The sequence below is a fragment of the Balaenoptera musculus genome, chromosome 19 (genome assembly GCF_009873245.2).
Source record: "Balaenoptera musculus isolate JJ_BM4_2016_0621 chromosome 19, mBalMus1.pri.v3, whole genome shotgun sequence".
Taxonomy (NCBI): Eukaryota; Metazoa; Chordata; class Mammalia; order Artiodactyla; family Balaenopteridae; genus Balaenoptera; species Balaenoptera musculus.
In genome coordinates, this window is record NC_045803.1 from 11365079 (window position 1) to 11378779 (window position 13701).

Below are 13701 nucleotides of genomic sequence, written 5' to 3' on the forward strand. Positions count from 1 at the left end.
ATAGGAAAAGGACTGGAAAGTACAGTTTTGCTGAAAAGTTGAAAGGCTGCACCAGAGGCAGCAGTACACCAAGGGGGTTAGTGCTGAGGAGAATATCAAAGGTGCTAAGAATCGGGACTTCCCTGGTGGCGCAGTGGTTAATAATCTGCCTACCAGTGCAGGGGACACGGGTTCGAGCCCTGGTCCGGAAAGATCCCACATGCCGCGGAGCAACTAAGCCCGTGAGCCACAACTACTGAGCCCACGTGCCACAACTACTGAAGCCCGCGCACCTAGAGCCCGTGCTCCGAAACAAGAGAAGCCACCGCAATGAGAAGCCTGCGCACTGCAACGAAGAGCTGCTCCCACTCGCCACAACTAGAGAAAAGGCCGTGTGCAACAACGAAGACCCAATGCAGCCAAAAATTAATTAATTAATTAAAAAAAAGGTTCTAAGAATCAGTGGGGGTAAAAAAAAAGCATGAAAACCTATGCACTGGATCCTTCTGAGGCATCTGTGCTGCCTAATACGTCCCCCCACTCCCCCTGCCAAGTAGGAGTCAAAATTTAGAGGCTAGGGAAGAATGCTGTCTCTTTAAAAACAGCCTGGAAAATTTTTGGACACAGATACATTGGTCTTTAACAAGAATGAGTTCCAAAGTGAAGAATGGGGTTTATGAGTGAGCTGGGAATAAATTCCATAGCTTGTGATAAGTATTGAGAAGAAACAGACTAGAAACTATTAAAGAATCATCAAAGCACTCAAGGTGACATTATCTAAAATACCTTCTACAGGATACGTACGAATCCCCACCCCCACACACAAAATGTTTGTGGAGCTAACAAAGATCGATTTCTTATTAGTGAGGTGGGCTTTGGAGGAAGCAAATGGGACGCAGCGGGGCAAATCTTTTAAGGGAAAGGCTAACTCACCAGCTGGCTGTTTTCTGAGACCTGTTCTCCCCTGGTATAAGGGATAAGGAAATAGAATTTTTTTTCCTTCTATAGGAGAGCTACCTAAGAAGTAGACATATGAATATGCTCTGCTAAAGCGCTCAAGGGAAGTCACAGGGAAAGCGTTTTACTCAGTTTGGTTATAATTACAGGTTCTATACATGTTTTTTGTGCAAGTTGATGAGGGCCAACTTGTACAGAAAGGCAAACACACACATACACATCATGGGCACCTGAGAAGTTAGAATTAGGCTAGGAATTCATTTGAAGACAAAAAAACATTTGGCAATATCCCTTATTCACTTGGATTTGTTCACTGCCTACTAGCTATTTTCATGGAAGGCTAATTTCTCTATCCATTAACTCATTCATTTATTCAAGAAATATTTAAGAGTCCCTGTCATGTACCAAGACTATGCTAAGCACTGAGGCTAGTGAGCAATAAACATAACAGACCAAATTCCTCCTCCACTCCTGGATTACCCTCCAGTGGAAGAAAGAGAGGTGAGAAACAGGTGAACAAAAATGTACATGAGTGAAATGCTTAGAGACAAAACGAGGCAGGGCAGAGAGAGTAAGAAAGAAGACTTTATTTTCCATAGGGTGGTCAGAGGACAGCCCTCTCATCATCTTAAAGGTGAATGACTGAAAGAAGTAAAGAGGCCTAAAAGATTACAGGTGAAAGAGTATTCCAGGCAGAGAGAAGAACAAGGAAAAGGCTCTGTGGCAGAAGCATCCTTTGCAGGTCTGGAAAAGATAGGGTAAGAAGGAGGAGAGGAGATGTATTCAGGGAGGTGGTGAGGAACGAACAACAGCCCACAGAAGACTCTAGAAGCCACTTTAAGTGGTTTTTATTCTAAGTAAAAGAAGCCACAAGAGAATTTTGAAACAAGAACATAACCTGACTTAAAATTACAAAAGATCACTTTGCCACTTAAAGAACAAACTGTGGGAGGAGAAGGATGGGATCAGGTGACCAGTACAAAGACTATGCAATAATCCGGGAAAGAGATTTCCAACTGGGACCAGGTGATGGACAGCACAGGGCTGGTGAGAAGCAAAACAGATGGAGAGCTAACCACAAGAACTCAGGATTGCTTGGTTCTTACCTAAATTTCTATCTGGGTTGCTGAATTCATCAACCAAAGCCTCTCTGCTCTTTCTATATGTTTTGTATCTCGTTTGAAGAAGGAGAACATGCAAAGTCACAAGTTAACATGAACGGGCTAGAGCTAAAGTTTACTAGAAATTTGAGTTCCAACTGCATATTCAAGATATTGAAAGCCGTGTTTTTCAAACTTTGTATCACGACCCAATGAAGAAACAGCATTTATTTCACAACCTAGATACACATGTAGAAGTATACATTACTAAAACGAAGCTTGAATGACCTATTTCTAACCAATGTCTATTTTCATGAAATCTGTTCCCACTGGCTCTCACACCACTCATGCCATTGGCCAGAGTTTTTGCTGCAATGTGTTGTACTCTTCCTAACAAACTCTGATATTCTCTATACTATTTTATTTCATTAAAAAATCGCACGTAGGGCTCAATAAATTGGCTTTATGATCCACTAATGGCAGGAAGGGAAATCTGAAAAAGAATACACAAGGTACAGCAAGATACTATTGATTTACAGTTCTTTTACAAAACAAATGAAAAGGACCTGAAACACACTGTTTAGAAAGACCAGAGACATCCTCTCATGTCCCACAGGAATTGCAAAAGTCTGGTCCCCAAACTCAGGGAACCATCTCAAGGGGCCCAAAGCCTTGAAACACCAAGGTCACAAAGACACTCGCAGAGAAAGGCTGTCCTCACCCACTGAGACCAGGTTCCGGAAGTTTTCTACCATCACATCCTGGTACAGCTTCCTCTGGGCCAAGTCCAGCAGCCCCAGCTCCTCCTCGGTGAAGGCCACGGCCACGTCCTTGAAGGTCACCGCCTCCTACGACAAACAACACCAACTCAATCTTATACCCAGTGGCCAGTGGAAGAGGGGCAGCCCCGAGGACAGGAGGAGGATGGGAAGTTGCTCTGGCTCCTGTGTGGTGTGCAGACTTCCCAGCACCCCCTCCTTCCATCCAGCCAATGCCACACACTGACTTTCCTCAGCCTCGCCGGACGTGCGGCTATGAAAGAGAAAGCTTTGTGTATTTACCTGGGGCTCTCAGACAACTCATAAGTAAACTCCCTAGAATTCTAACTGCTGGATCCTGAACTAAAAAGCTTTCACTTTTTAATTATTATTGCCAAGAGCCCCAGAAACAGTTACCAATTTAGTCCCGGCAGTATTTGATGGCACCTGCTTTCTCATTGAGGTGGGAACCAGCTGAGGAGGAGTGCTATATGTGGAAATTAACCAAAAGGCCATGCCAGGTCTCTGAATGAAAACTCTCTCTTTCCCCGTTTCTGTCTTTCGCTCGAATGCAATACTCTGACTCCAGACCCTTGGTTTTCTGGGTGAGTCTGAGTTGGTTCCTCATTTTTTCACAACCCCTATTCTTTACATTTAAAACAAAGATGAAACCAAGCACCTCTTTATACAATTGTTCTGAGATGTCTATGCAGTGACAAGTGCTTTAAGTACCACTAGACTTTTTAAACTAAGGTTATGTATTACTTGATTAGAAAAATATATAAGACGGAAAAAGAAACAAACCAGTAAATAAAATACACAAAGGGTCTGACTCAAGCATGGGGAAGACTGAATCTAACTCTGGTCGTGAGAAAACTTCTAACAATACATTATGTTTTCTGCATGAAGCAGCAGTTTGATCCTGCTGTGCTGTGCCATATTTGGATATTATACCAAAAAACATCCAAGGCACCACATATAAAACATATCTCTTCAACTCTGAATACCTAAACCTAGTATGTTAAGGGCAAAAAGGGGCAATATTCTTCAGAACAGATATTTTGAGAAAAAGGTTAAATCAGGAACACTGTCACTGTAGTGTTCCTAAAACAGTAAAAGTCTTTAAACTAAATGTCTATGAAAAAAGAATAGTTTAAAAAATAGGTGCATAAGTTTGTGGGAACATGATAAAGCAAATAAAAGTGAATGTTAGCTAGTATTAAGTGAAAAAAAACAATTTAAAATTGTATCTATGTTATAAATACAACTACACAGCTATGAATACATATGATGAAAAGATTACAGAAGTATAAAAGCAGCTCATTTGTAAGCAGGTAAGCAGTAAAGTGGAAGATGTTCTTCATTTCCCTTAATTTTTCTTTTATTGTGAAATAAAAAATGATGAAATAAAACAAAAATTAAAACCGAAACCAATTAAATGTAACAGGAATTTTAAAAAAAGCACACATGGCACACTCAGGTCCTCATATGCTTAGACTCTCCTTGAAAGAGAAAAACCCATATGGAACTATACTCAATATTTTGTAATAACCTATAAGGGAAAAAAATCTGAAAATATATGTATATATATGTAAAACTGAATCACTTTGCTGTACACCTGAAATTAACACAACATTGTAAATCAACTATAGTCCAATCAAAAAAAAAAGAAAAAGAAAAAAAAAAAAAGAGGAAAAACCTGTGTCAAATCTGAGTTAAAAAATGGCATTTTTAACAGCAAGAAAGGCAAGCTCTACTCACCTGGAATGTGCTCATTTTCTCTCTCCTTCTGGGAAAGTGCAGAGTCCTAGGAAGACAGACAGGGAAAGAAGAAGTCAATGGAAACTGGTTAAAAAAAAAAAAAAGTCACTAACCCACGTGGTGCTCATTGTGAATTACCAAGGCTCCCAGTCCTCAGGGTGGCTGCAGCCGAGCATGCTTGATGAGCAGAGTCCCACACGGATACCAGATGCCCCCGTGACCCCTCTCAGCGGCTGTGTGAGGAATGACCTGCCCATCCACACACAGTGGCCCCCTCACAGTGTGCCTGCAGCTTCCACAGTGGTCATTCTTATTCTGGGTATGGTGTAAACAGAGACCATGTAAGTAAGAGTAGGTTTTGGAGTCAATATGCGTGGGCTGCGATCAGGCTACGCCATTCACTAGCAGTGTCATCCTGGGCAAATTATTAACATCTCTTCGCCTCAGTTCTGTCATCTGCAAGTGGGGGAGAACAATGGCATCCACCTCGTGAGATTGCTGTAAGGTAGAAAGCTCTGAGAACACCATCGTCAGGGTTTCTTATTTCTTAGCAACTGCGGTAAAGCTGATGATATTTTAGTTAGAAATTATCCTTAGAGATGTGATTTCTACCAAGAGAACACTGTCAGACATGTGGAGGTCATATGTTGTTGCCCTGTTATGTGAGAGTCTTTAGACTTCTGAAATCTCTGCTCGTCTTCCTAAGGATTTTGTTACTGCAACAATAATATTTAAATTGACGTGAACAACTTTTTACAAAAGGTATAAAAATACATTAAGTTTCTTTTTAAACAGGAAGTACCGTTTTGACAATTATGCACAGAGGTAAAGAGAACTAATAAAAGCCAGGATTCTGCGACAACAATAAAAAATAGTTTGACAATTCATATCTAATTTAAATTAAAAAAAAAAAGGAATCTGAATTGTAATTATATCGTTATAAATATAGGAAAGTTTAAGAAATAAATGGGAGACTTCCTGGTGGTGCAGTGGATAAGACTCCACACCCCCAATGCAGGGGGCCCGGGTTCAATCTAGTACAAAAGATGGCAAAGATTCCACTCCCCAAAGCCTGGGAGAGATATACCTTCACAACTTCTAACGACCTCCATTTTGACTCTACACTTGCTAGCTGTCTTCTGCTCAAGTCAGGATTTTGAAAGGGGCCCTGATAGTTGACAATAATTAGTGCGGGAATAAAATCATTGGACTGAGTAGGGCTTTGGTGAATCCAGCTCGACAAAAAGGCACTAAAACATTAACAACTGTTATCTTTACATCCTAAAGTTATAGATAATTAAAAATTTTCTTTATGGATATATCTGCAGTTTTCCATAATGATTATGCTACTTCTATGATATACATGTTATTTGAAATAAAATAAATGACCCAGTTGAGAAAACCATCTTAAAAACTCATACAATATGGGCTTCCCTGGTGGCGCAGTGGTTGAGAATCTGCCTGCCAATACATGGGTATGAGCCCTGGTCTGGGAAGATCCCACATGCCTCGGAGCAACTAGGCCCGTGAGCCACAACTACTGAGCCTGCGCGTCTGGAGCCCGTGCTCCGCAACAAGAGAGGCCGCGATAGTGAGAGGCCCGCGCACCGCGATGAAGAGTGGCCCCCGCTTGCCGCAACTAGAGAAAGCCCTCGCACAGAAACGAAGACCCAACACAGCCAAAAATATAAAATAAATAAATAAATTAAAAAAAAAAAACTCATGCAGTAGCCTAAACCTTGCTCTCAAGGTCCCCACAATTAAGTCCCAACCTACTTTCATGATATGATTCTAGCCAGTACCCTATGCTCAAGAAGAATATACCAAAGGGATTAGCAAACTCAGGTGCTGGACTCAAACTGCCTGGGTCCCAACCCCAGCTCTGCCTCCTACCATCTGGGTGAGGACGGGCCAACAGGGTTGTGTTCCCTGCCCCCATCTCCTCATCGTTAAAGTAGAGAAAACAGCAGTACCAATTCACAGAGCCACTGCCTGATGGTAATGTGTTCATTTGCATAAAGCTTTTAGAATGGAAATTAGTGACCAAGGCTCAGTTATAATCGTTACCCATGTCCCATACGTTCTACAATTTATATGAATATCTTAAGTAAAAGAATGCCAAGTCCTACTCACGTGGGGCTCTGTTGCCTCTTCCTCCGTGCAGTGCTTTTTGAGAAGTCAGGGCTGGGGAAGGAAAGGAGACTGTGAAATACCAGGGCTGTGTTTCCATTCCCAATAATTCATACCGCACCCCCTCCCGCCCCCGTACCAGCTAGAAGTCCTCTCCTTCCAAAAAAGACCAGCAGTCCAGGACAATTCAGCTTCCTGGGCTCACAGAATCCCGCTAAGAAATGGGTGCCTCCCGAACTAGAGTAGTATTAATAACAACAATGCATCTGGCAGTTGTAGACCTTTTACTTGTGCTATCTCGTTTTTTCTCACAACAGTATATTAAGAAGGCATTTCTTTTTACCCCCTTTTACAGAACAGCAACGTTAGCACAGAGGAGTTAAGCAACTCACCCAGTGTGACGCCGTATATAGTGGTAGGGCTAGCTCATAGGTGGGGGGGCGGGGTCAGGTTAGGGGTGAAGAAAACCAGGGAGACCCTCAAACCCCAGGAGGCACGACCTGAGCCCACCCCATCCCGGGTACGTTACCAAACGCAAAGAAGCTCCGCCCGGGGGACGTACATCACCACTCTAGGCCCTCAAACCTCCGCTTTTAGCCGCTCCTCCTCTTTCTCCCCAAATGAAAGGTCTGGTAATGTTGGCCCTAGGCGCATGTCGTGGAAGCTTGAATGGGTCGTGAAGAGCGGACCTGAAACACCATAATCAGGCAAAAGATGGCTGCTACGTTGTCCTCCTGGGGCGGAAGTGCCTGCGACTAACCCGGAGCTCCTGGACCACATTTCCCAGAATTCCGCGGGGAAACGTTTACAGAGCGGCATTACTGTAGCTGCAGTATATGGGACTACACGAGTTTACGAGCTCTGGACTACATGTCCCAGAATGCAAGGGTGGGTGCGGGTGTGTCTACCGGCACGAGCTCTGGACTACATGTCCCAGAATGCAAGGGTGTGTGTGTGGGTGTGTGTGCCGGCACGAGCTCTGGACTACATGTCCCACAAGGGATTGTGTGTGTGTGTCTGTCTGTCTGTCTGTCTGTGTGCGTGTACCGGCTACAGTATCGCCCTCCTTCACTACACTTCCCCCGAAGGTTCGAGCGGAAAACGGACAGAGCCTCGCTCCCCTGATGCGGAAGTGCCCAACTTACCTGGTTTTCACTTTCCGGAATCCCTGAGAAGGTCTCAGACAGTCTTGACGTTCTACTGTGTCGGCCTCAGAAGAGTGTAGATTCTGTTCATTGAAAGGCGTACAAGCTCAGAACTTTGGACGTCTTCAAGAGGCTAAGCGACATAAAGGCATTACCAGCCACGGAGGCTTCCTGGTAAACCCCAAAGAGTTTCACCATTGGAAAAAGAGGAGAAGGAAACTGGGCTTTCTTTGGCAGGGACTGAAGCCAAACGCCAAAACACCTTTCCCTGAAATTGTGTAAAGGTGAACGTGTTTTGTTAGCATCTTACAACCCGTGCAGAAGCAAGTGAAAATCCTTTCTAGAGACAGACATCAACATCCTAGGTCTGAAGTTATTTCTGTAATTATAAAATATCTGTGACATTGATATTTGACCAAGTGAACTATAAGGGGGAAAAAAAAGCATTACTTGACATACGGAGGGACACTTCACAGTCATAAAACTTTCAAGTTATCAGAAACTAATAACTTCAGCTCATACTTTATAAGGCGAAAATTGACAGAACCATGAAGAGAAACATTCAAATTCATAATTGGATCTGGAGATTTTAACACATATATAGAGGGAAATGTTGAGCCTTAAATGCATATATTAAAGTAGAAAGGAAGTTGAAAATTGATTCGGAAAACATCTCAGGAAGTTAATAAATGAATAATAAAACGGAAGAAGGCAGATGGAAAAAAATAAGAGCAGATTAATGAAATACGAAACAAAATAAAGTAGATCTCACACACACACACAAAACAAAAACCAAACAAAAAAAAAACCAAAAAAAAAAAAAAACCAAAAAAGATCATCCATGGTATAAACAAAGATTTTTCCAAAAATTTGTTCTAAATTCTTTCAGGAAAATATCCTCCAAGAACTATTCTTGACTTAAGGCAACATAGCACACAGGATTTCTTTCCACTACAAGTAAACTGAAATCTTGGATATAGTATGATGAAATACAGTAACATAATTAAAAGTTTTATTTATTCACCTCCTGTTCCCTATGGCACCCTCCACTCCCTTCTCTACCCCGTCAGCTACCATTCTAATTTGTTTGATGTGTTTTCTTTTGGGTGTGTTCTTGTGCAAAATGTGCACTTATGTATATTTTCAATTTATATAAATAATATTGTGTCATAAAATTCATTCTGATGTTTATTTCTTTCATTCAGGGGTGTATTTTTAAGATTCACCCGTCCAATTTGTTTCACAGAATTCCATTTTCTGCACCCACATTTTACCTATACTCTTCCAACTGCCATGCCAATAACAATAAACATCTTCTTACTTTCTGTTTATAGACGTATCTGAGAATTTCTTTGGAATACATACCCAAGAGTGAAATTATTTCATAGCAAATGTGTATACTTTAATAATATAGCCAGATTGACCTCCTGAATGGCTACACTAGCCCAGATTACCAAGAGTTGCGTGTCAGGTTTTTGTGCAACCACTTACCTTCATTTGGACGACTCATCACCCTGTTTTGCTAGTGTATTAAATGTATAGTAGTATCTTGTTTTAGTTAGATTTCTCTGATTTCTAATAAGTTTGATCTTTTTTTCAAATGCTTGGTAGCTTCATCTATAAATGTCTACTTAAACCTTTTGCCCCATTTTCTAATGTGGATGCTATCTTTTTCTTCCTCATTTCTATTACATATTCTGATTATTAATACCTTTTCAGTTTTACCAATTACAAGTATCCTTTCCTAATTGGGCACGTGTTTCTAAAATTTTTCTATTGTGTTCTTCATGGAATAGAAATCTTTAATTATAAGATATAAGATAATAAAACAATAATTTCTTAATATCTGTGCTTCTGAAACTCCTCAGGTGAAAAAAAATATTTCTACCTTTTAAAAATTAACTTTCTAGACTTATCTTTCACATGTAGGTCCTTTAAATATTTTGGAGTCTATTTATGCACATTTTATTACATGGGATCCACTTTTATTTTTCTCCAAGAGAAATTCTTAAAAATAATGATATTCATGGCTTGAAGATTCAATATTACAAAGATATCAGTAATCCCCAAAATGATCTATAGGCTCAATGAAACCCCAATAAAAATATCAGCATTTTTTCCCTTGGAAATTGATGAGATGTTTATAAATATTATGTGGAAAAGCAAAGAGCTAAAAGAAGAGCTGGGACAATCTGAAAGAAGAATGAAAAGAAAGATATTAGTCACATTAAATCTTACTATAAATCTACAATATAAGATAGTCTGGTGTTTGCTCAAGGATAGACAAGATGATAGACATCAAATCCATGTTGAAACAGACATTATAACAACGTGTAAAAAGAAAACACTGCGAGGAGTTCCCTGATGGTCTAGTGGTTAGGATTCGGCGCTTTCACTGTGGTGACCCTGGTTCAATCCCTGGTCGGGGAACTGAGATCCTGCAAGCCACGCAGCACGGCCAAAAGAAAAAAGAAAGAAAAGAAAACACTGCAGCAGAGAGGGAAAAGAAGTCTTGTTAATACAGTTGATCCTTGAACTAGGGTTCGAGGGCGTTAGGGGTGCCACCCTCTGCTAAGTTGAAAATCCAAGTATAACTTATAGTCAGTTCCTCTGTACGTACATGGTTTCTCCCTAATCGGTCAATTCTGCATCTGAGGATTCAACCAACCTTGGATTGTGTAGTAGTGCAGTATTTACTATTGAAAAAAATCCTCGTATAAGTGCACTTGTGTAGTTTAACCCATGTTGTCCAAGGGTCAACTATTGGTTCTCAGTCAGCTGGATATCCATATGGGAAAAATATTAATCATTACGCACAGGATACAAAATATAAATTCCAGAAGATCTGCAGACTTAAATTTGAAAAGTAAACAATGATGCTTAGGAAAGAAACGTAAGAGAACAGCCTTTTTGCCTTGGAGTAGGAAGAATTTCTTAACAAGACCAAAAAAAATCACAAACTGTGAAGAAAAAATTGAAAAAATGGGACTATTTTAAAGTTAAGAAACTGTAAATCCAAACGCACCACTAATGGGCCAAAAGTGAGAGAAAATTTTAAACATCTATGAATAAAAGACTCAGATGCATCCCTAATGCCCATGCATTCTTCAAGGGTCAACTGTATCTACCAAAGTTGAACATATACCCTATAACCCTTGTTTCCACCCATAGAAATATCCCTCAAACAAGTGCACAAGGCACGTTCTAGATTGCTCACATCCACCACTAACTGTGACCCAAGAATGTAAATACCCATACCACCATAATGGGATTAATAGATTTTGATATGTTTACACACTGCAATAATATCCACCATGAAAATGAATCAAAGTTATCCACTCCCAACATATGGATAATGTCATTATATAATGCTGAGCAAATGAAGCCAACACAAAATAGTACCTATTACATGACTCCATTTATATAAAGTACAAAATAGGCTAAGTGAATCTACACCATTACAAATTAGTGGCTACCATAGGGAAAGGAAGGTTACTAGAAAGAGCCAAAAAGGGATGTTTCTAGCGTTTGGGGTTTGTCCTGGTCCTCCAAGAACTAGACGGCAAAGTGCTGAGAAATACCTTAATGAACAAATATTTTATTAGGGAAAACATCTGAGAGAAAATGGCAGGGAGCTCTGGAAGGCTGGCAGAACTATCAGCTCATAGTGCAAGTCTGTCCCTGAGTGAAGATTTGGAAGAAAGATTTGGTAAATCATCCTGGACTGCCTTGTAATCTAAGTAAAATCCTTCAAGGCTGTCAGGGAGTCCTTGAAAAAAGGTCACTGGACAGAGGAATCCTGGTCTCCAAGAAATGGCCTGCCTTAGGATCCCTGCTGTGTTGACTAGGAGCAATCAGGGGAAAGACTGGCCTCTATGCAAACGTGGTGACGGATTTAAGAGCAGCAGCTGGGACCTTTGGTCAGTTATGCTCCCTGTGGTCATAACTGTGAAATAGGAGACTCTCAACTTGGATGCTTCCTTGTGGTAAGAGTTGGTTTATTTCTGTCAGTAATAATACTGAAGCAACGTTGCATCCTTCTCAGTACATCATATCCCAGAGATCTAAAATGTTGGTTTGTTCTGTTATTGATAATGTTCATCTCTTGGCTAAGGTAGTGTTCACCAAATTTATACCTACTGTATTTCCTTTTGTGATTACTACTACTTTGTGGAGAGATATTTTGGGTTTTGTAGCATCCTGTTCCTCATAAACTTTCAACCAGTAGTTTTATAATTCATTGATTATTCTTGCCAGAACGTATAATTACTATGATGGTTGTAAATGATGATTTTTACATTACACCATTCCTTCTATATATTTATGGCTTGGCATTCTATTATGAGAGCCCTTCCTTCCCTTCCTCTTTATTCATATTCTGTATGATAATTATTTATTTTATGGTCAAGTTGCTCAGATTTATCCAGCGTGAGTCTCCTCAAGCTGGATCTTTTTACATGTCCCACCACTCTTTCCTACTTTCTGGCACAGCAAATTTTCTCCAGGATCATTCTATACTTTCCTTGCTCCAGCCCTGAAATAGAAACGTGGATGTACATGCTTATATACACCACATACACATGTGTGTGTTTGTATATCCTCACACTTCCATATCTACTTCTGTAAATACCTAGCATGTGCACTCCCTCCCTCTCTCTCTATAGATGGATGGACGGATGGATGGATGGACGGATCTATATAAATAACTTATGGTCAGACTTCCATATCCGTGGTTCCTCCGTATCTGCAATTCTGCAACCATGGGTTCAACCAACCACAGATCATGTAGTACTGTAGTAATTACTATTAAAAAAAACCCTGCATATAAGTGGACCTGCCCATTTCAAACCCATATTGTTCAAGGGTCAACTGTAACTTGCTAAATAAAGCCCTTTAACCAACTATACTAAAAATACCACCATTGGTCTGAGTATGGAATGGCATCCAAACCTGCTTTGTCCTTACGGGTTCCACATCCAGAGGGTCCTCTGCTATTACACTGAGTTCTCTCCTCATGCGCATCTTTTCAACAAGAGAAACTTTATTTTTTTAAACCTCCAGAATATAGGTATATCCACTTTTGTTTCTAGCTCCAGGATTTTCCCTCTCCCTATAACGGATCTGTAGTTAAAGCACAGCATAAATAATAAAGCTTCGATTGTTGAAACTCATCAATTTTTCTGTGTATGCAAAATAATCTGAGAATTGTTTTGTTTTTGAAATTGGCTTCCAGAGTTCATACCGTAATTTTGATCTTATATGCCTTATGACAATATAGAACAATCATATTATGAGGTCTTAACTGCAAGGGATTAATTATTTAGTACTTTTTCAAATTCTATTGTAATAATTTCCTGCTTTGGCAATATTCACTATTCAATGAAAAAAATATAACATGAAGTTATAAAATGGAAAAATACCACAAAATGCTCCTTGCCTAGGAAAACCACTCTGCAAGAGTACCCCTTTACACATGATCTTATGCATGTACACATACATGTGTGCACACGCACACATACACAAACACTAACAAAGATTTATGGTTGATTATACTATGAAGGCTACAATCAGTGACCTCTCAAAGCCCATATTGTGTATCTCTTGCCATTATGATATCTGTCATAATTTTTTTAAATAAATTTATTTAATTAATTTATTTATTTTTGGCTGCGTTGGGTCTTCGTTGCTGCGTGCGGGCTTTCTCTAGTTGCAGTGAGTGTGGGCTACTCTTCATTGCGGTGCGCGGGATTCTCATTGCAGTGGCTTCTCTTGTTGCAGAGCACAGGCTCTAAGCACATAGGCTTCAGTAGTTGTGGCACACAGCCTCAGTAGTTGTGGCGCACAGCCTCAGTAGTTGTGGCGCACGGGCTT

General features: G+C 40.4%; 1 protein-coding gene across 1 annotated transcript in view; it reads right to left on the bottom strand.

Annotated features, from left to right (window-relative positions):
• The window catches only part of LOC118884660 (zinc finger protein 226-like), a 41329-nt gene extending 33869 nt beyond the window's left edge, over positions 1-7460 (bottom strand). Inside the window, 4 exon segments of the mRNA XM_036832386.1 lie at positions 2758-2884; positions 4556-4601; positions 6689-6739; positions 7215-7460. Of these exon segments, the coding sequence (XP_036688281.1) occupies positions 2758-2884; positions 4556-4601; positions 6689-6739; positions 7215-7249 (259 nt within the window). The 5' untranslated portion in view covers positions 7250-7460.
• Positions 7461-13701: the final 6241 nt, after the last annotated feature.